A 27,605-nucleotide genomic window follows, 5' to 3' on the forward strand; every position below is an offset into this window, starting at 1 on the left:
ACATCCAACTTTAATGAAAATTCACCTGTGGGGTGTTGAGGCGCAATATACCTCTTGTTACATTCCGTGAGGGTTGTTGTTTCCAAAATGGGGTCACATGTGGGTATTTATTGTTTTGTGTTTATGTCAGAACCACTGTAAAATCAGCCATCCCTGTGCAAATCACCAATTTAGGCCTCAAATGTACATAGTGCGCTCTCACTCCTGAGCCTTGTCTTGCGCCCGCAGAGCATTTTACGCCCACATATGGGGTATTTACGTACTCAGGAGAAATTGCTTTACAAATTTTGGGGGTCTTTTTTTCCTTTTACCGCTTGTGAAAATTAAAAGTATGGGGAAACACCGGCATGTTAGTGTAAAAAATTTTTAATTTTTTTACACTAACATGCTGGTGTAGACCCCAACTTTACCTTTTCATAAGGGGTAAAAGTAGAAAAAGCCCCCCAAAATTTGTAACGCAATTTCTTCCGAGTACAGAAATACCCCATATGTGGCCCTAAACTATTTCCTTGAACTACGACAGGGCTCCAAAGCGAGAGAGCGCCATGCGCATTTGAGACCTATTTTGGGGATATGCATCCGCCACCAATATATGCAATCTCCAGCTATTGCAAAACTACCAGCATGCCTTGACAGTCGGTGACTGTCCGGCAATACTGGGAGTTGTTGTTTTTCAACAGCTGGAGGCTCCGTTTTGGAAACAGTGCCATACAAGACTTTTTTTATTGGGGAGGGAGGGGGGTGAGGTGACTGTGCAGGGGTATGTGAATGTGTAGCGTTTTACTTTTTATTTTGTGTAGTGTAGTGTAGTGTTTTTAGGGTACATTCACACAGGCGGGGGTTTATAGTGAGCTTCTCGCTGGGAGTTTGAGCTGTGACTGAAAATTTGCCACATCTCAAACTTGCAGCAGAAAACTCGCTGTAAACCCGCCTGTGTGAATGTACCCTGTACACTCACAGGGGGGGGGGGGGGGGCAAACCTGAGAGTTATAGTTTTGCAACAGCTGGAGGCACACTGCTACAACTCCCAGCATGCCCTTTGGTAGTCTGTGCATGCTGGGAGTTGTAGTTATGCCGGATCAGGGAGAGGTAAGAGACCCCCCGCCGGCCCCGATCCCCACCCCGATCACCGCCCAGCAGGACAGTGATTGGTCGGTCGTTCCGACCGATCAATCACATGATCGTGAGGTGCACCTGTGCCACCTCACTCCTGCTGGGTAAGGGTGAATGGTTTCTCGGACAGCTCCATTCACCCTTTTTTTTTCTCGGGTCATCAGAGACTCGATTGAGGGAGGAGAGGAGTCTGGGGTAAATCTGCAGGAAGAGGAGAAAGACGGGTCTGGAAGAGGACTTAAGGGTCTGGGGGAATTTAAGGTGCCATCCACACTGATGACATTCCTCCAGCGGAAATCTACTTTCCAGAGTCCTAAAGTTTTCAATGGTTTTCTGCTGCTCTGTGCACACTGTGGAATCGCCACAGTGGAATTACCACAGCAGAATGGACGTAAATCTTAAGAACAAACATGTTCGTTTTTTGGATGGAAGTCCATTCTGCTGGTGGAATTCTGCTGCTTTATCATCTATAGAGATGGCGCACATCCGTGCAGTCCTATCGTCCAATGGCTTCGATGGCGCCTGCAGCAAGCGGACATTCCTCCGACTAAATGTCCACAGTATGAAGAAGCCCTTAGGGGTCTGCAGGAGGAGGGGAAAATGGGTCTGGGGGGAGTACTAGGTTGGGATTCTGACAAACAGAGGAAAGAGTTTCTGGCAGTATTATTTTAGGGGTCATGATGTCTGGCAGAGTTATAATGATTATTGTAGTCATACAGAGGATGAGGATCTACTAACAAAGTAACCAATGATGTCCGGGCGTCAGACTCTGCAGAGAAGATGGAGCTGAAAGAAGACAAAGACCAGATGAAGAAGAAAAGGAACAAAAACAGAGAAGCCATCTCCTGTGAGTCATTATATCATTGTGTATTCTCCTGGCTGTCCCATCAGAGCTGGAGTCACTGGTAATTTCTGAAGTGATGATGGGTACATGACACTGTACCCCAATCTGTGGCTCTTCAACTGTTTCAGAACTACAGCTCCCATAATGCCTAAGGCTTTGCAACAGCTGGAGAGCCACTTAAACTGAGGTGATTTTAGAGTATGCAGCCTATTTTAACTACTGCAACCCCCACCATAACAAAATATAAAACAAAAAAAAAATGGTCTGCATAGTTTAATATGCCCGGGCCTACTTTTGCTCTCAGTCCGGCCTTGGAAGTATATGTATGACAGAAATTTCCCAACCTTTATCTCTACAGTTGTTTCAAAACTACAGCTCCTATCATACTCTTCTCTCTGTATGGTGGCAGTTTTAGTTGGAGATAGCTGGAGAGTTCGTCTGGGTGGGGGGAACCTCATTCATTGTTTTAAGGGACACAGGGGTATAATTAGCTTCAGGACACAGTGGTAATATAATATTTGGGGGCCCAGCAGGTGGTAGTTTTATACTCAGGGGCACAGTGTGTGGCAGTATTATACTCAGGGGCATGGTGTGTGGCAGTATTATACTCAGAGGCACGGTGTGTGGCAGTATTATACTAAGGGGCATGGTGTGTGGCAGTATTATACTCAGGGGCACGGTGTGTGGCAGTATTATACTCAGGGGCACAGTGTCTGGCAGTATTATACTCAGGGGCATGGTGTGTGGCAGTATTATACTCATGGGCACGGTGTGTGGCAGTATTATACTCAGGGGCACGGTGTGTGGCAGTGTTATACTCAGGGGCATGGTGTGTGGCAGCATTATATCAGGGGCACGGTGTGTGGCAGTGTTATACTCAGGGGCATGGTGTGTGGCAGTATTATATCAGGGGCATAGTGTTTGACAGCATTCTTTTTAGGTATACAGCATATGGCAGTATTATATTCAGGTGCACAGTGCGTGACAGTATTATACCAGGGGCACAGTATGTGGCAGTATTATACCATGGTCACAGTATGTGTCAGTATTATACCAGGGGCACAGTGTGTGGCAGTATTATACCAGGGGCACAGTATGTGGCAGTATTATACCAGGGGCACAGTATGTGGCAGTATTATACCAGGGGCACAGTATGTGGCAGTATTATACCAGGGGCACAGTGTGTGACAGTATTATACCAGGGGCACAGTGTGTGGCAGTATTATACCATGGTCACAGTATGTGTCAGTATTATACCAGGGGCACAGTGTGTGGCAGTATTATACCAGGGGCACAGTATGTGGCAGTATTATACCAGGGGCACAGTATGTGGCAGTATTATACCAGGGTCACAGTATGTGGCAGTATTATATCAGGGGCACAGTGTGTGGCAGTATTATACCAGTGGCACAGTGTGTGGCAGTATTATACCAGGGGCACAGTGTGTGGCAGTATTATACCAGGGGTACAGTGTGTGGCAGTATTATACATACCAGGGGCACAGTGTGTGGCAATATTATACCAGGGGCACAGTGTGTGGCAGTATTATACCAGGGGCACAGTGTGTGGCAGTATTATACCAGGGGCACAGTGTGTGGCAGTATTATACCAGGGGCACAGTGTGTGACAGTTGGAGAACAATTATGACTTATTAGGTTCTAATTATGTTCTACAACAGGCAGTGCCTATTTCTGGCATGGCACTGCGGCTGCTAGGTGTGAACCAGGTCTTAGCGTTTAGCTCGGATCTTCATCGGATGGCAGACCCGGAAAAGCGGACCCCTACTAAAAGTAGTTGAGTACCCCTGGTATAAGGGATTACATGCTTTACATCACCATTACCATCAACTGTTAAACTTGATATCTAGTCAAAATAATGATGATTCAAATAAATGTTAGTCTCTGCTATAACCATTTAACAATTTTTAACAAAATAACAATGATCATTTCCATTCTATAGTGTGAAAGCTTCTTTACATCTATATCAGTATTTCCCAACCAAGGTGCCTCCAGCTGTGGCAAAACTACAACTCCCAGCATGCCCAGACAGCCGAAGGCTGTCTGGGCATGCTGGGAGTTGTAGTTTTGCCACAGCTGGAGGCATCTTGGTTGGGAAACGCTGGTCTATGTAGTCCCTGCAACATCCTAGCTGCTTGAGAAGCCTCCAAGAAGTGCAGAAGAAGGTAAGTCCCTGCACTTGCACATCCCTGTGCCCTGCTGTGTGCATTGTCTCAGCACCTCTACCAGTTCTGCTTCCGGAGGCTATGATTTGCTGCAGATGACATCAGAGTGGATGCTGGAAAATAGACTGCCAGCTAATGTGATTCTCCTCCCAGGGTCCCAGCCCAGACTCTCCATATAAAAGGCAGCCAGTCTCCCCTCCCAGGCTCACTCCCTGTCTGCTCTCAGCTGCTGTGCCTAACAGAGAGGGGGAGGAAGATCACACACAGGGAGAGGCAGGCACAACTGGAGTGCACTGGGCAAGGATGGCAACTCTGGTGGAGCCAGGAGCGGACATTGACCCATCAATCAGCACCCTCAACCCATCATCTACCTCCCCTAGCCTGTCTCACAGGTTCCTAGACAATAAATTTTACCTGCTGGTGGTGATTGGAGAAATAGTGACAGAGGACCACTTGAGGTGTGCCATCACCAATATAGAGAGAGGTAAGCACTGACAGCTGGCAATGCCATCCACACCACAGGTGGCACACAGCTACTTACTGACCTCTGCCTGGAAATAATGCAGCAGATGATCCTGTCCCTGGAATATTGATGTTGTAGATCTTACCCTATATACACATTGCAGAATGGAAGGGGCAAATAGAAATATTGATCTTAAAAGGGAACAAAGACAATGTGATGCAGCCACTCCCTTTTTCTTCTATAGAGAAAATGTGGTGGGCTGCAGATCTAACAGTTGGCAAGAAAGCAGCCCCTCCCTCTGCTGGCTCATTGGGAGCAGGCATCAGAGTCTGGAAGGAATTGCTGTCAGAAGTAGTATATATATATATATTTGTATATAGTGTCTATGTATAGATGTATGTACTATAAGGCTTACATTGTATTCTATTGTTATACTCATTCCTATGTGGACCTGCCAGCATTGTTACTAGTGATGTAGATGAGAACACTGGATGATGTGACCATTATTTTTTTTTTAAGAAAAGGAAACTTTCTGCCTGACTTCATCATAATAGGAGCTGGTAAAACATTTTAAGCCATTCTGGTGGGTGGATGAATCCAGATCCCAAATGCTTACTGCACTGCTTGTACTGTTCCTTAAAGCCACATGGGGAATTCTAAGGCAGCAAGGACACATGTTGTACCCCACCCATTGCTGGCAGCTGGAGTGCTGCTGTCTGTGCATGCTAATGGCTTACTGGGACATCACATTGGCTTATTAGAGGTCATGAGCTTCTGCTGCAGTCATCATTGTATAGAATGGCGGATGGAGTGTTCTTGAGGATTCATTGAGCGTTTATCATTTCAGTATCTATAGACATATATAGGAGTATAGGGTTAATGATGATAAGGTTCTTCTATCTATACATTAATCTAATATATTAATGCACATTAAACTGTTCGGTCCAAGCAGGTACCAATGACAGGGGATGTTAGGGCCTGCTATTTTCCAATCGATGTTTGATTGATTTTCCTATGGATCAATAGCAAAGAAGGCTGTTGCCCTTGCAGCAGAGCTCTATGGCTGGAGTAATGACACTTGCAGAACGCAGAGAGATGCCGGGTGGTGGGCGTGGTGCAGTCCGCACTGCGGTCCCTACGGCAGCATACGGCAGCACACAGTGGACAAAGAGGGTTCGTGCAGGCAGCATAGGGGAGAGCATCTGCTGTGTACTCACTGCTTCCAAGTGCTGCTGTGTCAGTGCTTTACAGGAAGAAGACCCATGTCTCATCCACTTGTCACCTCATCCTTCCTCTAGGATCTAGGATAATCATGAACTCAACGCGTGATGTCAAAATAATAAGAATATCCTTAAAGGATTCGAATTTTATACTTAAAGGATTAGAATTTTATAATGAGCACATTCAAGTATATAACTGGCTGCAAAAAATGTAGAAGAATAAGCCCCCAAGATGACATCAAATAGGTGGCCACCTCTGTAACGCACAAGCTAAGCAGTCATGTGGGATGATTGGGATTCATTGTTCTAGTAATGTATTATGATGTCACAATATGTACACAGCATCTTTATTTTAGTCTGGTTATGATGTTACGGAACATTGAGTTAAGCCAGTCGTCAGGCCACACCTTTGTTGTGCCCTCAGCATGGCAATTGGTCACCGTGGCTCTTAGGTAGACACAATAGAAGAGGGAAAGAGCCATGAGAACTAGAGCAAACGGTATCACCTACTATTCTGTATGGGAGATTCCTTCTATCTTTTTTGGGTATAAGTTTCTAAATAAAAGCAGGGACCCGTCATTTTCACTACTTGATATAGTTTAATCATAACCTATGTAACTTAATACCAGGGGAAAGTGGTATTATATAAGAGTACACTGCATTACAATCTTTGGAATTACTTTTTCACTGCAGCACTGTAGGCCAAACTGATACAGTGATCCCTCAACTTACAATGGCCTCAACATACAATAGTTTCAACATACAATGGTCTTTTCTGGACCATCGTAACTTGAAACCAGACTCAACATACAATGCTACGGACAGTCCAGATCTGTGAAACTTGTCAATGGCTGGAAGAACTGACTAAACAGAATGGGCAATTTACTGGTAAAACACCTGTAGTACTGAAGTGTATGCACTGACTGGTGTCTGGTAGCGCCCCCTACAATACAGGGAGGTATTACATGTTCTGTACACTTTACCTGTACCAGGGTTAGCTGCTCCTTTGGACACCAGGTGCGGGCGGCTCCATTTTACTTTTTTTTTTAGGACATTGTAGGTATTGTACAGGACCCTGAAGAAGCTGCCGTCCTCTACATAGACCAGTGTTTCCCAAGCAGGGTGCCCCCAGCTGTTGCAAAACTACAACTCCCAGCATGCCCGGACAGCCTTTGGCTGTCCGGGCATGCTGGGAGTTGTAGTTTTGCAACAGCTGGAGGCTCCCTGCTTGGAAAACACTGACATAGACAGTGATTTACAGCTCCCAGCAGATCTTTCTTACTTTTATATGTAAGGATTTGCTTTATCTGTGTTAGTTATCTACTTATTTTTCTTTAATGCTCATTTTTGGATGACATTTTGGTGCCTTTAGAACCAATTACCAATTATGGTCTCAACATACAATGGTTTCAACATACAATGGTCGTCCCAGAACCAATTAATATTGTAACTTGAGGGACCACTGTATTTGGAATGGTGCCAGCGAGAACATTGTCATCTCCGGCATACTTAGAAATATGTCATGTGACGTAAAGTCAGTGCCACCCAAAATGTGTAGCGATTGGTTTAGTGACAGGTTTAGTGATGTCTTTTGTTCATGCATATGAACACATGGTATTGCCTTTCCATAGCTTTACACTTTAAAAAGATTGGCGCTTTCTAAAAACATAGCGGAGAACATGGAAGTATAATTAATGTTGAGAATGCAGTATGAAGGGACCTTTATTAGACCAAAAACACTACCTAATATGACATCTGCAGTGACTAAGAAGAACATTGACTGACATAATGACCATCCCTTTTACCGGCAAAATGACCGCCATTTGCGCCAGTCATTATGCGATAATTACAAATTCAGTATTGATAACTAGAGAGCCATATCTAAATATTTTACTATGCAATTCAGTTACTTGTTGACTATCATTTCCTATTCAGGTTACCCATAAGGTAACTTGGGCGGGTTCATTGGCCCCTGCGAGCAAAGTAAGCTTTGCCAAACTTAATCCTGATTGGATTCTAGGTCCAAACTTATTGTAGAGGTAGAATATTCTATGTTTAGGGACCAGTGTAAGGACCAGTGTAACAGGTTTGCCAGCTTAGTATGTATACTTTAGTAGTGGGAATTAGTGGGTGTTGCATTATTATTTTGCTATTGGAATTCAACTCCACAGTTAGGGATGTAGCTAATGGCTCATAGGCCCTGGTGAAACTTTTTTCATGACTGCAAGCCACAGTCCGCCTGGCAGTGTTCCCTTTAAGCCTATGTAGCTAGTGAGCAGGACATTTAGAGACCTGGTTAACTGTAGTCACTACGCTGGGCAGTACAGGACAGCATGATATAAATATTAATGGACAGTATTAAACATCATTCAGGTCTATTGGAGTAAATGAAATTGTCTGCATACATAGAAGTCTAATGCAGTAAAGGGGTTAATGCATAGACCATCAGGGATACAATGTGGAGTTAAAGGGGTACTTTTTTTTTTTTTTTTTAATCAACTGGTGCCAGAAAGTTAAACAGTTTTGTAAATTACTTCTATTAAAAAAATCTTAATCCTTCCAGTACTTATTAGCTGCTGAATACTACATTCTTTTCTTTTTGGAACAGAGTGCTCTCTGCTGACATCACGAGCACAGTGCTCTCTGCTGACATCTCTGTCCATTTTAGGAACTGTCCAGAGCAGCATATGTTTGCTATGGGGATTTTCTCCTACTCTGGACAGTTCTTAAAATGGACAGAGATGTCAGCAGAGAGCACTGTGCTCGTGATGTCAGCAGAGAGCTCTGTGTTCCAAAAAGAAAAGAATTTCCGCTGTAGTATTCAGCAATTAATAAGTATTGCAAAGATTAAGATTTTTTAATAGAAGTAACTTACAAATCTGTTTAACTTTCTGGCATCAGTTGATAAAAAAAAAAAAAAAAAAGTTTTCCACTGGAGTACCCCTTTAATGTAAAGATCCCCGATGAAGGACAATGGAAGAGTTGATGCTGCATACCTGAGGTCTAGGAAAAGAGGGTTGGGTGTGCTCTATAGGAAGTCTGAGAACTACATTCTGGTGTATTCCTTAGAGCTACACCAAAAATTAATTGATAGGCAAAAAATAGATAAAATATTAGGAAGGGTGACTGGTTCTCTAGAAATAATTGTGAGTGTATAGCTTTACCCTTCCTAATATTATATCTGAGGTCCAGTGAATACTCATCTCTCCTGACTCCATCATTGCCCTGGATGTATTCAGTTACCGTTTTTTTTCTTTGTACTGATCATAGAGATGAGTGCAGGGAGGAGACAGAGAGGACTGTGCAGCTTTAACCGTAGGGCTGGACAGTTCACTGTATGATGAAGCACATCAATACAGGAGCGCTCTGCTTGATCGTTGATGGGATAACATTAGTGGGGTACGCAGGCCTTTGGGCCCAATGGCTTTGGGACCAGCTGCAACACCTCACCAATGTTCACTGTCTGATCTCCTGCTTACCGTAGATCAATGATTTATTGAATTAATTCGGAAAATAGCAGGAAGAACCCAACGGAACATAGCAGGAGCTGGGCCACATTTTATTTATGTGCTCTCTCCTCATTGTGTGCGCTTAGAAGGAGCACAAATAATAAGCCTAGGCACCTGCTGATATGTAACTCTATGTACTCTGTGTAGCTTCACTTTAGACTAAAGAAAATTGTTTGGGGAAAAAATACACAAAATGCAATGTGGGCCACTTACACATCAGGGTTGGCAGAAGACATTCCTATTTGGAGCTGACTTTGGAGTCATTCTGTGGTCACTAGGGTCTACTGCATAGAGGTTTACTCATATGCCTTGTGTGTAATGATAAGAAAAACATCATGCAAGGATCATGAAAAGATCAAACAAGATTTTTTATTGTATAGATAGAAAACAGGCCCTCAGAGTTATTTCCTCTTGTGGACCCAACCCATTGAAATTGTCTTTCTTGTGTCCTCCCCTACCTGTGGGGCATCTATACTACTGTTTAGTAGACCAGAGTAGAATATGGTGCTAAAGGAAGCATGTCAGGAAGTGCTGGACTTCTTAAAATGTGTGGTGTATTTGAATATACTGGGCATTTATTACAAAACAGCACATGGCAAGAAGATGGTCATCACAAATACTATTGTCTATTGGCTTTTTATAGCTAGGAAAAGTTACCTTTGGTCACATATTACTGATGATGCAGGATATTACATGGTTACATGTTATGTCATCAGTTCATAGGGATATGTTACATAAAAAGATTATCGGACAAACAGGGCAATATCACCTTGTATAATATGGCCAGTGATCAACAAACGAATGAGCAAATACTTGTTTGTTGGCTGATCGTGTCGTTTTTTACCCACTAAAAAATGATTGCCCATCAGCCATACATCTACCTGTGTAATAAGGAATGTGTGGTCAATGGCACAAGCGATCCAGTGATCATGCATGTAGCCTTTCCTGACCGGTGCTCGAGCTGTGGCTATGGAAATGAGCGCTGATCACTGAGATCAGCGCTAGTTTACAGTGAGGCTGTGACTGTCTAATAAAGCCCTAAGTTTGCCACAGGGGTGAAATCAGGATGGCATTAGCTACTTATTGTTTTACCATGATTGCCAATCTCGATGTACTATATTAATTGGCGTATAACATGCACTGGCTTATAACTTCAGAGCTACCAAATCATCTATTTTAAATTTATTTATTTTTACTGAAATTTCCTTGTTAAAATAAGGATTCACAATATAGTGCATGCCCTGAGAGCACTCACTAATACGGTACTGAGAAACACTCACACACACTGACAGACACACACTCACACATTAATTTCATATTTTATGTAGTGAGAGGCTGGGACCCTTCCTAGGTCCTCGCTTTCAGACGATTATTTCCATGATGATGCCAGGGCCGGAGTGACGTCATGACCTGGCTCCCAGCATCAGAGTGGTCACCAGAGAGGGCCTCTATTTCAGCCGAATATTTCTGTGCTGATGCCGGGGCCGGAGTGATGTCATTACCCCACTCCTGACATCAGAGAGGTCACACGAGTGAGCTGTGCAGGGGAAGACTGTGCAGCTCCTTGAAGACTTGTTTTATGTCTTATACTTCTCCCGGGGCTTGACCCCCTACCTTTTATTTAAACTAAAACCAGGACAACAGTCTCTCTTTTAATGGAAGATGGAGGTCAGCCACAGCTTTATTATCAACCTTAAACATGCTCAAAACCTCTATAACTTCCACCTCGAGTGGGCTGCCACATCGGTGGTGGGTGAAGCACCCTGCCAGCCACTGGACGGGCAGATAGCCTTCTCCCTCCATTCAGGGGTCCCAAATACTCCTCCACCACCAGCTGGGACTTAAAGAAAGTATAATAAAAAATACATCCAAAGAGGAAAACCGACATCAGAATCAAATAGGATAACAGAAATCCAAAGGAGCAAAGCAGTATACAAGAAGTGACATAATAGAAAAGGTTCCAAAAACTTGTTATAATCTCAAATTTAATATATTTTTTTAAACAGGGGGTTACAAAACCTAAAAAAACAAAACAAATTACACTTACAATATAAGGGTAGGAGGGTGGGGAGCTTTCCCTTCCGACCGCTGCCACTAGTATGAGGAAGGGGGAGGGAACGCTTCTCCTGAGCTAGCTAACGGCCCACCTCTTCTCTAACCCAGCCCAGCTATCAGTTAACCCCTTAGCTCCCTGCAGCGGGAGGAGGTAATCATGCTGTAAAGAAGATGGAAAAAGGGGGGTATAAAATGCAGGGGGTTTGTGCTTCATTCCTCATTAAGGGGCACCAAGTCTGTGACACCTAAGCTTAACATGTTAATGACCAGGCAGGATGCACGTTCCCGCACCAGGACGAGTATACATGTCCATGGTTCTCATGGTGCTGCCCAGTGTACCCACGAGATCGCAGCAGGGACCCTGCCACACTGCTGGAACCGAAGTAAACGTTGGTACCGGCAGTTTAACCCTTACAGCCACTGTCAGAAGGGACCGCGGGCTGTAAGTGTTTTGACAGAGGGAGGGGGCTCCCTCGGTCTTCCCTGTAGCACCCCGCAGTGCGATCGTGGGGTGCTGTGTGTGTGACCCTGCCACACAACCAGGACAAAAGTAAACTTTGGTCCTGGCAGCTTAACCCTTACAGCCGCAGCCAGAAGCGATCGCAATCTGCAAGGAGTTTTGACAGAGGGAGGGGGCTCCCTCTGTCTCTCTCCTGTAGCACCCCGCAACGATCGCGGGGTGCTGCTAGTTACCTGGGGGCTTTACAAGGACCCCCACTTCTGCCCCGGTGCATGTCCTGATATGCTGCCTGCCAGTGTAAAACTGTCAGGAAGCATATAACTTTTATAACTGCAATGCTTTGGAATACTGAGTACTCCAAAGCATTTGTCATGACCGACTGGGGGACAGGGAGAGTGAGCCCTAACTGACCCTAAAAAGACCCTCCCTGCCTACTTGCCCATCCATCCTAAATGATGGATCGACAACTGGGCACCGGTCCCTTCCTACGCTAAACTGCAGTGGCGTAAAAACACATAATATACATAGTCAGTCACACGGAAAACTACTAGACAACCAGATATACCAAACATGATACAAATACTAACAGGGCAGAATATAAACAGGCAAACTGATAAGGAAACTTAAGACACTGTTCACACTGGGACACAGAACAAACAAACTGGACACCCCACTCCACAAAAGGAGTATCCATTACTAATAAAGCCAAATAGGCTACTGGCCAGCGGACAAACTCCACCGTGTGGACAAAATGCTGACCCAGTAGGAAATGGAAATATAATACATGAAACACTAGACTAGAACCGGATGAGTCTGAATAGACTCAAGAATACCAAACAGGAATATAAAACACAGAGCACAGGGTGCAAGCAAGACTCCCAAACATAATTCTAAAACCGACTAATGTAACACAGACTAAAATACAAGGAGCATGCTATTTAACCAATGCTAAAAACACAGATAAAATGACAAGATATTGCACAAACAGACATAGGGGAATGAAACAAAATAACCAGCACTGAATGCAGAAGAAGTCTGACTTAAAATAGACACACCCGAGTTTTCATTTGTTCAGAGCATTAATCATTCCCTACCTAGGAAGAATAGAAAACTGCTCTGAACATCCTAGTGTGTGAATACACACCTAAATAGAAGAATACAAAAACAAATGAACGGACATTACAGCATTAAAAAAAATGTAAAAATATATATATAAAATAAATAAAAGTGTTAAAATAAAAGTGTAAAAAAAATGTTTTTTTTTAAAGTGTCAAGAAAGAAAAAAATACATTGATTAAATAAATATAGTGAAAAATAAAATGCATAACGTGTAGGATCACATGACGCACATCCGCAGTGTATTCCCGCCGGCAGTCATGAGCCAGCCGCAGAAGTGATCTCACCCTTGTGACTGCCGGGGGGCATCCGCAGTGTGAAATATGCTGATGCTGACGTATACGGTAGCAGCTCCATTCATTTCTGAATGAGACTGCTACAGTATACAGTGGCATCCTTTTTTTGACATAACAACAAACACCTATACTGCAGAAATGCAGTATGAATGGGGACTATCACCCATTCAAGATTTTTTTCATTTATCTTTTTAACGCCCAGTGATAGATATATTCGCCTTGAGTGGATGCTTATTCCCACAACATGACAGATATATATCCATCAGGAGCTTTAACTGTCACAGACAGCCGCGGTCCCTGGTCCAGCCAATACACTTGTAGGGGTGCAGTATCGTTCTGCCAGCTCCGATCCTTTGCAGGCATGGGGTGGGGTCTATAATTCATATAATGATGCCCTGACAGCCAAAGGGGGCTCCTCTCCTTCTTGGTCCTATCAGGCGTTCAGGCAACCAGATATGGCCTAAGTAGGGGTACTGCCCAGGACAAACAGCATGATAAAATATGGGGCGCATATCCTTCATTTCAAAAGCTACTAACCAAAATGATGTCCCACATCCCAATAATTTGTGGAAAAGAAAGCTAATTGCTATTTTTTTCCACTGACTTTGAAATAATTCTAGCCACACAATAAGGGCTCAACATACTTACTTTTGCCCTAGGTGAATACTTTAGGGGGTGTAGTTTTGAAAATGGGGTCACATCTGGGGGTGCAGTATTGTTCTGACAGCTAGAATGCTTTGCAAGATGAAGTGCGGCCTATAATTTGTATAATGATATCCTGAAAGCCAAATGGTGCTCCTCTCCTTTTGGGTCCCCCCATGTGGCCATGCAACCAAATATGGCCTAAGTGGGAGTATTACTGAACATGGGACGAACATCGTAATAAAATATGGGGCACATCTTCTACTTTTCAGATGCATTGTACAAAAAATATGTCCCACAAATGATGCATTTGTGGATTTTTTTTTTTTTTTAAAGTTAAAATCTTCCACTGACTTTGTAACCATTCCAGCCACACAAAAAAGGCTCAAAGTACTCACTTTTGGTCTATGTGAATACTTTAGGGGGTGTAGTTTCCAAAATGGGGTCACTTGTGGCCCTTTCCTGGCATGAAGTGCGGCCTATCATCCATTCGGCCTAAAATGATGTCCTGAAAGCCAAATAGTGCTCCTCTCCCTTCTGGGTCCTACCAAGCAGCCAAAGAGCCAAATATGGTCTAAGTGTGGTTATTTCCAAACACGGGCCGAGCAGCTCAATAAAATAGAGGGTGCATTTCTTTCAATATCAGAAGCGATGTACAAAAAATATGTCCCCCACACGATGCATTTGCGAAAAAAAGCAAATTTTGGATTTTTAACACTGACTTTGTAATAATTCCTGCCAAAAAATTATGGTGTACCCACTGTACCCCCTAGCGAGTACCTTTAGGGGTCTAGTTTTTAAAATGGGGTCATTTGGGGGGGGGGGTCCTATGTTCTACCACCTTCAAATTTCTGCAAACCTTGCATAGCACATAAAAAAAAGATGTACTTTTCAAATTTTCTACATTTCATGTTAAATTGTTAGACTTCTAATTCATTTAAAATGTTAATTAAAACAAAATAACAGTTTTCAAAATAAAGTAGACATCTGAAAGTATAAGTTTCATAAACTATTTGGTCAGAAAGTATAAATATATGCAACCTATTAGTGTTAAAATAGCAAAAAATCTTGAAACTTGTAAATAACTAATGAAAGAATAAAGTTACGTTAAAACCAAGCACATCATTGTTTTTCTTGTGAAATTCCAAATAAGTTTGATGTCACATGACCCTCTTCCTATTGAAAAAACAAAAGTTGGATTCAAAATGGCCGACTTCAAAATGGCCGCCATGGTCAGCACCCATCTTGAAAAGTTTCCCCCCCCCCCCCCCCACATATACTAATGTGCCATGAACAGAAAGTTAATATCACCAACCATTCCCATTTTATAAAGGTGTATCCATGTAAATGGCCCACTCTGTAGCTTTAAAAAGTACGTTTTAAGCATGTTCTCTCCCAGCTCTAAACCATGTGACCTCATAATGCAATACTATGGGACCGTCTCAATCCCATAGACAGTGGTCTTCAAACTGTGGTCTTCAAAGAAGCACTTAGCTTATCTCCTTATGCTTTCTAGTGGTCAGACTGGGTCTGAACTCTCAGCTTTTGACATGTCTCTAGGATATGTAAATAGTTTTTTTAATGACAGGTACACTTTAACTTAATAGTATATTTAATTCATGATACTACATGTATTAATATGAATACATGAATGTGACATCCGTTTAAAAAATATATATTGTTTTGTCTAATTGTAATTAGCATAATAAACATTAAAAATATGCCTGAAAAAATACCACAAAATGCAGTCTTTCCCAAAAATAGGAACTTGTATATCAAAAAAATTTAACTTTTTGTTGCCAATAACAACCAATCAGAGCACAGCTTCATTTCTTCAGATGCTCTGGTTAAAGGGGTATTCCAGGTTTTTTTTTTTTATGTGACTATGCTACAGGGGCTGTAAAGTTAGTTCATAATATAGTGTCTGCACCTGTGTGTGACGTTTTCTCACAATTCTTATGTGATTTTCACCCCACTATTTATTTTTAACAGCATACAAAATGACTGTTGTCTCAGATTTTTCCCAGGTTGCAATGCGGCCGAGACCTGACTCACTAGTCAGGTGATGACAGGGAGCCTGTCTGCTTCAATGGGTGGAGGGATCGCTTGGTGGGAGAGAGATCAATCTGCAACTAATGCAACAGCTGTAGGCACCCTGATTGAAAACCACATGTCTTTTGAATGGATGCAGCTAATTTATGTTTCAATGGGTGGGGTGGCTGATGTGTGGGAGGGAGGAAAATTGAATTGTGGGATTTGTAGTCAAAAAAAGAAAAGTCAAACAGGAAATACAAGTTCACAAAAATCTAGCCACAGTGTTATGGCAATCTCACAACATAGCCCCAAGACAAGCGCAGATCTTTCCTAAGCATGTCCATTACTGTCTGCCAGGTACATACTAAAATCACCTTATGGTGGAGAACCCCTTTAAATGAAAGCTGATCTATGATTAGTTTCTATGGGCAAGAAAGAGAATTTTACTCTGACACCTTGGTAAATCTCACCCTGTGATTTTCATGTATTTTTGGAAGTGTTTTGGGGCACCTTTAGGAATAAGTAAAGAGACCAGAAAGCTATAAATGTACTTATAGATCCAGTAATCTCTATCCTGCAGAGAGATAACTATAATGGCCATATAGGGCAGTACTTTTCATTGGCTGGACAAAGGCTGTGTTGAAACGAGTGTTGGGGTGGCACCATCCTCTTTATCCCTGTTTCATTAAACCATATCATCATATTATCGTCCAGGGGTCCCTATCCGATTGTTAATTTGTGGTCCAGGTTTTATTTATAATATTCTCATTTTGGATAAGTACCACTCCTGTATCACTCTTTTCATGCAGTGACAGATTTTGCCCCCTTTTATTTATTTTTTTTGTCCTATGTAATGGAGTCTTAAATAATTTCTGATGTTTGTGACATTTTTATTAGAGATGAGCGAACTTACAGTAAATTCAATTCGTCACGAACTTCTCGGCTCGGCAGTTGATGACTTTTCCTGCGTAAATTAGTTCAGCCTTCAGGTGCTCCGGTGGGCTGGAAAAGGAGGATACATTCCTATGAAAGAGTCTCCTAGGACTGTATCCAACTTTTCCAGCCCACCGGAGCACCGAAAAGCTGAACTAATTTATGCAGGAAAAGTCATCAACTGCCGAGCCGAGAAGTTCGTGACGAATCGAATTTACTGTAAGTTCGCTCATCTCTAATTTTTATGTATACATTATAAATGATATAATAAAATTTGAAGTTTTTGTTCTTGCCACTAAGTGACTCAATTTTTTGGTTTTTTTGGTTATACACATTAGCTATGTGCCAGGAACCACAAACAATATATTAGCTGTGTATAGGGCAGCCTAACACTTGAGAACAGATAAGGTAGGAACACACGTTGCAGATACTTGCAGATATTTTGCAGCAGAAAATGTGCCAAAGGCAAAAGTGGATCCAGCTGGAAAGGGGAAGTACCACATCTTCCTATATATGGTATTTCCTCTCTATCACTTTCTGTGATTGCCTAAGCTTCTATGTTTCGAAATAGAGATGTGTGATGGCCTGTGAGACATTTTAATGTAAAAAAATAGGCAGAATTTACCTCATAAGAGCTTAATATACATAGGAGCTAATGTAACTACCTCTAAGCCGCTATTTTGTGTACAGTTTTTGCAAAAAAAAAAAAAAATATATATATATATATATATATATTTTGCTTTTGTTATTCTATATATATATATATATATATATATATATATATATATATATATATATATATATATATTTTTTTTTTGTAACTATAAAAAACTAAATGTTTACTATAGTTACCACAACATCCCATAATTCCTCAAAGGGAATCTGTCAGCTTTCTTTTCTGCTAAGACACTATTGTATAGCTGTTAGGCTAGGTTCAGACTACGGAAATTCCGCTTGCTAAAATGTATAGTGTAGTGAATGGGTTTATAGTGAAGCGGAATTTGTGAACGGAAAATCCGCTTGGAGAATTGCGTTTTTTTTTTTGCTTTTTTCAGGCGGAAATCCGTGCGGAACACATTGCAGTCTATTGAAGACTGACTGATTCAGTCAGCGCTGGCCGCACTCGGAATCTCCGGGCGGAAATTTTCTGCCCGGAGATTCCGTAGTCTGAACCCAGCCTTAGGGTATAGAAAGCAGACTATACTTTTCCTGGAGCTGATGGTGGCTGCTAATCTATAAAAAATCTTTTTTCTCTCAGTCAAGCATCAAGGAAGCGTCAAGGTCAGAGGAAGTGGGTGCCAAACTGTGGCAAGTAGGTAGGCTCCACCTCCTTGACACTTAGATGAGTGATAAAAAAAGGCAATTTTATACGTTTGGCAATTACCATTAGCTCCAGGAAAGGTACAGTTTGCTTATATACCCTAATAACACAGGCCATCATTTACTATTGCAAACCCGACATGTTTTGTCGGGTTGTGCGCCAGATTCTGGCACACTGCGCCAGAAATTCTGTCTTCGCCAGACTTTGTGCCAGAATTGAAAAAAAACAGACTTATGCTAAATTTCCACTTGTTTTTTTTTTTCTGGCAGTTTTTGGAAAACTGCCTCTAAAGTTTTTGAGCCAAAGTCAGAAGTGGATCCATAAGGGAGGAGAAGTGTAAGTCCTTCCTTTATATGTCCTATTCCTTTTGAATACATTTCTGGCTTTAGCTCTGTATTCCAAAAACTGCCAGAAAAAAAACCAAGTGGAAACCTAGCCTAACTCTCCATTTTGCTAAGAAAACACGAAAAAAGGGTGTGGCCGTCGGAGAAAGGGGGCGTAGTCACCAAAAAGGGGTGTGGTCCCGACATTTTCACAAAACCCAACATATTTACTAAGGTTTCCACAGAAAATGTGGTGGATTTCAGCTGAGGAAAACCAGACAGATCAAAACATGTGTAAAAAAAAGCAAAGTGTAGGGAAAGTGGAAAATGTAGGGAAACCTTAGTAAATACTAGTGTTGAGCGGCATAGGCCATATTCGAATTCGCGAATATTCGCGAATATATGGACGAATATTCGTCATATATTCGCATATTCGAAATATTCTCATTTTATTTTCGGATATACGAAAATTCGCGTATGCGAAAATTAACATATACGAAAATTAGCATATACAAAAAATTAACATAAGCGAAAATTCGCATATGCAAAAATTTGCACACCAGTCTCACACAGTAGTATTAGAGCCTTCTTTACACCACACAAGCTGGAAGCAGAGAGGGATGATCACTGTGATGTGTACTGTGAAAAAAAAAAACAATATTCGTAATTACGAATATATAGTGCTATATTCGCAAATATGCGATATTCGTGAATAAAATTCGCATTGCGAATATTCGCGAGCAACACTAGTAAATACCATGGAAAATAAATTGTAGGGAATTAAAACCCACAAAGAAACCTACACAACACTCTTAGTAAATAAGGGCCACAGTGTTTACAGCTCTTAGAAAATACAGCTAAAAGATTTCAAAACTGCAGCAAAAATAGTATGTGTGAATCCAGAATAGGAGGCCAGGTCAATATGAAAATAACTACAGAGTGTAAAGTCTGGCAAAAGAACAACCACTAGTCAACAGCAGTCTGTTCACTCTTTCCAAAAAAGTAATACTAGATATTTTATGTGTTGTACAGAGTTTATAAAAAGTAATAAAAAAAAACAGCAAGCAATTGAAAAAAGAGGTATGACACATATGCTGATTTGTTATATTTGCTTACAAAATAACCTGCATAAATAAAAAAATAGAAAAAAAATAAAGCAACTTCACTGTAAAAACTAAAAACATAGGGGGAGATTTATCAAACCTTGTGCAAAGGGACAGTGGGGCCGTATTTCTATTCTTATCTACCGTATTTTTCGCCGTATAAGACGCACTTTTTCTTCCCCAAAACTGGGGGGGGGGGGGGAGTTGGTGCGTCTTATACGGTGAATACACACCTATCGGGTCGGTCCCTGCGGCCATCAACGGCCGGGACCCGCGGCTAATACAGGACATCACCGATCGCGGGGATGCCCTGTATTAACCCTTCAGATGCGGCGATCAAAGCTGACCGCCGTGTCTGAAGCGAAAGTGACAGTAACCCGGCTGCTCAGTTGGGCTGTTCGGGACCGCCGCGGTGAAATCGCGGCGTCCCGTCCGAACAGCTTACAGGACACCGGAAGGGACCTTACCTGCCTCCTCGGTGTCTGCTCCGTGCCGGGATCCCTTCGACGTCTCTCCTTCATCCAATAGGAGCGGCGTGCGTAGCGACGTGATGACGGCGACGGAGAGCAAGGATACCGGGGAAGAAGACGTCTGGAGCGTCAGGGACACCACAGGGATACGGCAACAGCGATGGAGAGACATCCAGGGCAGCGGTGACGAGTGGTGACGGGTCCGGAGCGGCAGGGACACGTGAGTACTATTTCCTATACCAGTGGTCTTCAACCTGCGGACCTCCAGATGTTGCAAAACTACAACTCCTTACATGACAGTGGGCTCAGCCTATCACTGGCCAGGGCAGGACATCGCTCCGGCCGGTGATAGTCTGACGGCTGTCCGACGTTCCCGTCCCCAGCGTGTGGCCAACGTAGGTGAGTTAGTTTATTTTCTTTATCTTTTGCAGCCCGGGCATAGGAATACAGCGTACAGCAGTGGTCTCAAACCTGCGGACCTCCAGCTGTTGCAAAACTACAACTCCCAGCATGCCCGGACAGCCAACGGCTGTCCGGGTATGCTGGGAGTTGTAGTTTTGCAACATCTGGAGGTCCGTAGGTTGAAGATCACTGTTGGGTTCAGAATCTTTTTTTTCTAGATTTTGCACCTTTAAAATTGGATGCGTCTTATATACCGGTGCGTCCTATAGGGCGAAAAATACGGTATATGTTAGTTTTCGAAAGCTTATAGTTGGCCATGCATATTTTATGTCTTTAAAGCCATATGCAGCCTGTCTAAATGGGAGGTGACCTAGTTATGGGCCTCTGCACTGGTTAGAAGGATGCGCTATTCCTCAGAAGTGCGCAGCTTTGCAACTCTGGGGAAACAATCAGGCAGCAAGTGCTGCTATATTTAACTCCTGTGAAGGCCATGACTTGCATTCTCAGGCCCCTTTCTTGTTTCCTGTGGACACCGTAATTCAGCCAAATACATTTTTTATTTTCATACATTTTTATTAGTTTAGATTGCTTCTATTTGTTTCCAGACCGTAGTATTTTGTTTGTAATATATGTAAATATCATTATGTAGCATGTGTTCAAAAATCAGCTGTCACTGAATTCTCCTTTATACTGTATACATATAATAGCAGTAATGACAAGTGCCTCAGGCTCAGGGTGACCATTTCCTTAAATTGATTATTTCGGGGGCCTTATACATTCTGGGTGACAGGTGCTTTGTTGCGGGTAATACATAAATATTGTCTTCAGACAATTTGACAGGAGTTTGGAGCTGATGTGATAATCAGGTTGCATTCCATGAATGTCATTGTTATACATTATTTATTAGCATCTAGATTATTTTTTTTCATTCAGTTTCTTTGTATTTGTGTATTTTCTTCTAAAAGAAATGATGTCCTTTTAAATAGTCAAACAGTTTAGAGTTAAAGGAGAATTCCAGCCAAAGCTAACGTATCCCCTATCCACAGGATATAGAGGATAAGTAGCTAATCGCAGGGGGTCTGACTGCTGGGACCCCCGCGATCTCTGGAACGGGACCCCGGCTGTCAGGGAAGGAGCGCATGTCATCTACCGGTAGACGGCACACACTCCATTCATTTCTATGGAAGCGCCAGTAATGCCCGAGTGCTGTACTGCAGCACGTGCTCCTCACCTAGCGCCGGGTCCCATTCCGGAGATAGCGGGGGTCCCAGAGGTCGGGCTCGCCGTGATCAGCTACTTGTCCCCTATCCTTTGTACAGGGGTAAGTTATTTTTGCCTGTAGTTCTTGTTTAACAATTTACCCTTTTGGTCCTCCTTACTTGTTATCTAATTTTCTGGTATAGATAATAAATCCAGAAAATTCAAATAAACATAGATTAAACCAGTATAGGCCCCATTACCACTTGAGATTTGTACTTTTGCTTTTCTTAAATCCTTCTGAGCAGAAAATATGCTTAGGTTGTATAACTGTGTAACTGAGCAGATTTGCTGTACAAGAATCTAATAAAGGTAGATGCCAATGTGGTGGCCCAGTACGGGAGTTGTTACCCTGTACCCTTCAGTGTCCCCTGGGCCCCCCCTTGCACTTGTCCTCCCATGTACATATGTTTACCATGTATTATACTGTGTAATGTGTGAAGAAAGCATTTTCCCTTTAAGACTGTTTAACATGTGAGTTGTCATGTGATTGTTACCCAGGAAGTATCAGTGACCAGGTGACTTAAATGGGCACTGTCACCAACTTTTTTTTAATTTTATATATATATATATATATATATATATATATATATATATATATATATATGTTGTAGTGCTTATGTACTACAACATATCTCCAATATAGTTTCATTATTTTTTTTTTTAATTAAAATAGTTTATTTTACACATGAAAACCAGCCACTAGGGGTCTCCCTCCCTCCTGAATTAGGACCGATGCCGGCCGGGCAATCGGTCCTAATTCATTCAGGACCTCAATCAGAGAGGCGGTAGCGAGCGCTGAGAACAGAGTATGCGCGCATTGGCTCGCACACCGGCCCCGCCTCCCTGCACACATGCACCGCTGCTGACTAAGTCCTGCACTCCACTCCTGAACTTGGGTATGTCTTTTTTGGTGTGGGGTGGGAGTGGGTTTGCAGGGTTCAGGGTTGCGTGGTTTGGGGGAATGGGTTGCGCGGCCATAACAAAGATATTGGGGTGCCTCCAGTTGTTTCACCACTACAACTCCCAGCATGCCCTGACAACCAATAGATGTCAGGGCAAGCTGGGAGTTGTAGTGGTGAAACAGCTGGAGGCACCCTGTATAGGTGAACTAAGGGCTAAGTCGGCCCCCCAGCAATCATCAGTGACGTCGTGCCTGATGGGGAAGTCTGCCTGGTAAGGGAGCACACTACCAGGCAGACAAAAAGGCATTTCTAAGATTATAAAAAAAAAATTAAGGCAGAAGTGGGGTAAGGGATAGATGGGCAATAGGCAGGGACACAAAAAAAAATGGTGGAAGCTACTCTTTAAGGGTGACCAATGGGATTCTACCAGAGTCTCCCCCATAAAAGCCCTGAGTGGAGCCTCTGCTCATTCTCTTTCTGCTAAGCTAAGGTCTAGTACAGTTGAGTCTAGGAGTGTGTCTGGAGTCATTGGAGGCCTCAAGTCAAGTCGGCAGCCACAAGCTACAAGTAAGCCACAGTCAAAGCATTGTCATTCACAAGTCAGTCAAGTCAAAGTCATCTGTCAAGTCAGCAAGTCCCAGTAAGCCCTTAAGGTCTCTGAAGTCACTGGTCACCTCCGTGGGCCTGGCTGAACTGTATAGACCTTTCCACCTGTCTAACCTCAGTAAAGCTACCGTTGTCTGTAACTTGGCATCGGAGTCATTATTGCCCCGGTGCCTAACCCAGGATCCAGCGGTATCCCTTCAGGTGGTATTGAGGATAAACCATGCCCTGGCCTCACGAATACAAGGGGTTAATGCTATCTTCCCCCGGGAAATTTCATCTGCCCTGCATCACACCCGCTACCACACCAATATCTTTAAATAGTTCAGAAATTGCTGCTCATTGAATCACATGCAAACCTCCTCAAACTCCATGCATTTAAGCAATGTGCTAGCCTACTTGGGCTGTGAGCTATTTTAAAAAGTTTCAATAATTTAATAATTATCATATAGTTGTTGATTAAAATGACTAGTAAAAAATAGCTGTTCATAAGGCCCCGTTCACACCATGGAATTTTTACAGGAATTCTGTGCAGAAATTCTGCCGTGTGAACCTGGCCTTAGGCTGTGTTCACATGCCGGAAATTCAGCATTAATTTTCCACATGGAATTCCTCCTAAATTTATGGCCCATTCAAAAAGCACTAGAAAAAATCCTGTGTGGAAACCTAGCTTATACTTCTACATGCAGCCCGACACCACTACATGCAGCTAATAGCACATTATGTGTCTTGGTTTTCCATCTAGCACTCCACATGCCTGTTAGATTCCTATTTTGACATAATTTAATTCCTAGTAACCATTCAGAGATATCACAGAATTGCAGGCATGTTAGTGGCCGATAAGAAACTAGTGATGAAAGGATATCAAGAAATATGACTAAGGATCATTAATTGGTGAAGTAAAATGACATCTAATTGCTTGTATTTAAATAGTCACTTTGAATCTCATTTCTTATTAATCTCTTTTTTTTTCTTCTCTTTGTTGGTGCCATGTTTTCTTTCACTTGGCCGAGTCCACAGCTCAGTAATGTCTGTAAGGATTTTCTCTTATAACTGCAGACTAAATTGCACTTTTAGGGTCACACATGACGTATACACAGTGTATTTCATGCTGCACAAAATCTGCCTCATAGCAGGAAATACACTTCATATTCTCCTTTGAGCAGACACACAGGGCTACCCAATGGCAGCCCTGTGTGTGCAGTAAAGTTTGGAGGTAGGTCTGCGCTCAGTCACATCGGCAGACTGGGCCAACCTCTTAATCTCACTGCACACACAGGGCTGCCAACGGGTAGCCTTGTGTGTCTGCTCAGAAGAGAATATGCAGTGGGAAATATCCTGCATATGGGATTTGCTTTAGAAATGCACAATACAAGGTGATTCCAGAACTGTTTCCCTAATATTGAGGAATTCCAAAAAATATATTAGTTGACAAAGCAAAGTAAAAATTACAACACAAATAGAGAAACATAGCTGCACATCCACCATTTGTATTTTGATCTACTTGCTTCTCAGCATAATTAAAAAAAAAACAACAGGTTGTTAGTATACATTTTGATCAAAAATTACAAGCCGGCTCACCATGTCAAGGCCACCTAGTCAGAGTGGGTCCCTAACCTAACGCTGGCATAGCGCCGGGCGATGACCACCGCCTCAGACACCAAGCACACAGGGGGAATGACCCAGTGGCCAGGCAAAACCACTGCTGCCCTACCACTGGGCCACACCACCCCACAGACAAAGCATCACAGAAACAATGGCCGCCAGAGAGCACCACACCAGTGTGAACACCTACCATGTGCTCCCTACCGTAGGGCTGGGAGAATGTTAGGAGGAAACCCTTGGGCCGAATGGGTGGAGTGGAGTGCTGGCCATGGAAGAAGGGAGAGACTACAAATGTAGAACAAAAATAGAGAAACATAGCCGCACATTAACCATTTGTATTTTGATCTACTTGCTTCTCAGCATAATTTAAAAAACTAACAAGTCGTTAGTATACATTTTGATCAAAAAGTGCAAGCCCACTCGCCATGTCAAGGCCACCGAGTCAGAGTGGGTCCCTAACCTAACATTGGCATAGCGCCAGACAGCGACCACCGCCTCCGAGACACCACAGCCCCACTGCTGCCCGACCAAGCCCCTGGCTCTGGCTTGCACCACCCCACAGACAAAGCATCACAGAAACAATGGCCACCAGCGAGCACCACCCCAGTGTGAACACCTACCATGTGCTCCCTGCCTATAAATTTACAACATAAATAGAGAAACAGCCGCACATCCATCATTTGTATTTTGATCTACTTGCTTCTCAGCATAATTTAAAAAAAACTAACAGGTTGTTAGTATACATTTTGATCAAAAAGTACAAGCCCACTCACCACGTCAAGGCCACCTAGTCAGAGTGGGTCCCTAACCTAACACTGGCATAGTGCTGGGCGGCAACCACCGACTCCAAGGCACCATGCCCACAAGGGGAACGAACTAGGGGCCAGGCAGCCCCGCTCCTGCCCGGCCAAGCCCCTGGCTCTGGGCCGCACCACCCCACAGACAAAGCAACAGAAACAATGGTTGCCAGAGAGCACCACACCAGTGTGAACACCTACCATGTGCTCCCTACCAGAGGGCTGTGAGAATGTTAGGAGGAAACCCTAATGCAGTCCCTTGCTAATTAAAAACACCTGGGCCGAATGGGTGGAGTAGAGTGCTGGCCATGGAATAGGTGGCCTTGACGTGGCTAATGGGCTTGTAGTTTTTGATCAAAATGTATACTAACAACCTGTTAGTTATGCTGAGTAGCAAGTAGATCAAAATACAAATTGTGGATGTGCGGCTGTGTTTCTTTTTCTTTTTGTGTTTTACAAAAGTAAAAATTACCTTGTCAGTTAAAAATTTTAGAGACAAGAATGAAAAACAATGGGACAGAATTGTCTCTTTTTCTTTGTGTCAATGTGTCATCAGAAAATGACCTATTGCTTCAAGTTTTTTAAAGGGGTACTCCGGCCCTATGACATCTAATGCCCTATCCAAAGGATCGGGGATAAGATGTCTGATCGCAGTGGTCCTGCCACTGGGGACCCCCCACAATGTCTCATGCAGCTCCCCCTATCATCAGCCTCACTGAGAGAAGATCGCTCCATGTCTGATGATTCACGATCATGGGGCCGGAGTATCGTGACATCCCTCCCATAGGCTTGCAATGAGGGGTGGGGCGTGATGTCACAAGGGGGTGGGGCTGTACTCTAGCCCCGTGATTGTGAGTCATCAGACTCGGAGTTATCTTCCCTCCGTGAGGCTAATGATAGGGGGTGCTGCATGAGATTGCGGGGGTCCACAGCTGCAGGATCCCCACAATCAGACATCTTATCCCCTATCCTTTGGATAGGGGAAAAGATGTCTTAGGGCCGGAGTACCCCTTTAAGAATTTGGGGGGATGTCTTTCTAATTTTCCATTTTGCAATCTATATTTTCAAATTATCCTGAAATCTTGCAGTTTCCATTATTGCCACTGGGCCTAAAGCTAAGCTGAGGCTTCCTGTGCACTGCAGATTATTTCCCAGCAGTGCTCTCTTAAGCAACACAGACAGGAGTACAATGAAATGTGACATCAGTATATAGTTAAAACTGGTCCCACCACCATTTACAGCAGAACTCAGCATCCTCCCTCCCTGTACAAGGTCACAAAGAATGCCCAGTAATGTCTTTAACCCCTTAAGGACTCAGCCCATTTTGGCCTTAAGGACTCAGACAATTTAATTTTTACGTTTTCATTTTTTCCTCCTCGCCTTCTAAAAATCATAACTCTTTTATATTTTCATCCACAGACTAGTATGAGGGCTTGTTTTTTGCGCGACCAGTTGTCCTTTGTAATGACATCACTCATTATATCATAAAATGTATGGCGCAACCAAAAAACACTATTTTTGTGGGGAAATTAAAACGAAAAACGCAATTTTGCTAATTTTGGAAGGTTTTGTTTTCACGCCGTATAATTTCTGGTAAAAATGACATGTGTTCTTTATTCTGAGGGTCAATACGATTAAAATGATACCCATTATTATATACTTTTATATTATTGTTGCGCTTAAAAAAAATCACAAACTTTTTAACCAAATTAGTACGTTTATAATCCCTTTATTTTGATGACCTATAACTTTTTTATTTTTCCGTATAAGCGGCGGTATGGGGGCTCATTTTTTGCGCCATGATCTGTACTTTTTTTTGATACCACATTTGTATATAAAAAACTTTTAATACATTTTTTATAATTTTTTTTTTAATAAAATGTATTTAAAAAGTAGGAATTTTGGACTTTTTTAATTTTTTTTCGTTCACGCCGTTCACCGTACGGGATCAT

General features: G+C 42.7%; 1 protein-coding gene across 1 annotated transcript in view; it reads left to right on the forward strand.

Annotated features, from left to right (window-relative positions):
• The first annotated feature begins 4,341 nt into the window (after positions 1 to 4,341).
• The window catches only part of MAP1B (microtubule associated protein 1B), an 84,970-nt gene continuing 61,706 nt past the window's right edge, over positions 4,342 to 27,605 (forward strand). Inside the window, exon 1 of the mRNA XM_056539731.1 lies at positions 4,342 to 4,623. Coding sequence (XP_056395706.1) covers positions 4,443 to 4,623 — 181 coding nt within the window. The 5' untranslated portion in view covers positions 4,342 to 4,442. The remainder of the gene's footprint in view (positions 4,624 to 27,605) is intronic.

The sequence above is a fragment of the Hyla sarda genome, chromosome 1, assembly GCF_029499605.1.
Source record: "Hyla sarda isolate aHylSar1 chromosome 1, aHylSar1.hap1, whole genome shotgun sequence".
Lineage (NCBI taxonomy): Eukaryota > Metazoa > Chordata > Amphibia > Anura > Hylidae > Hyla > Hyla sarda.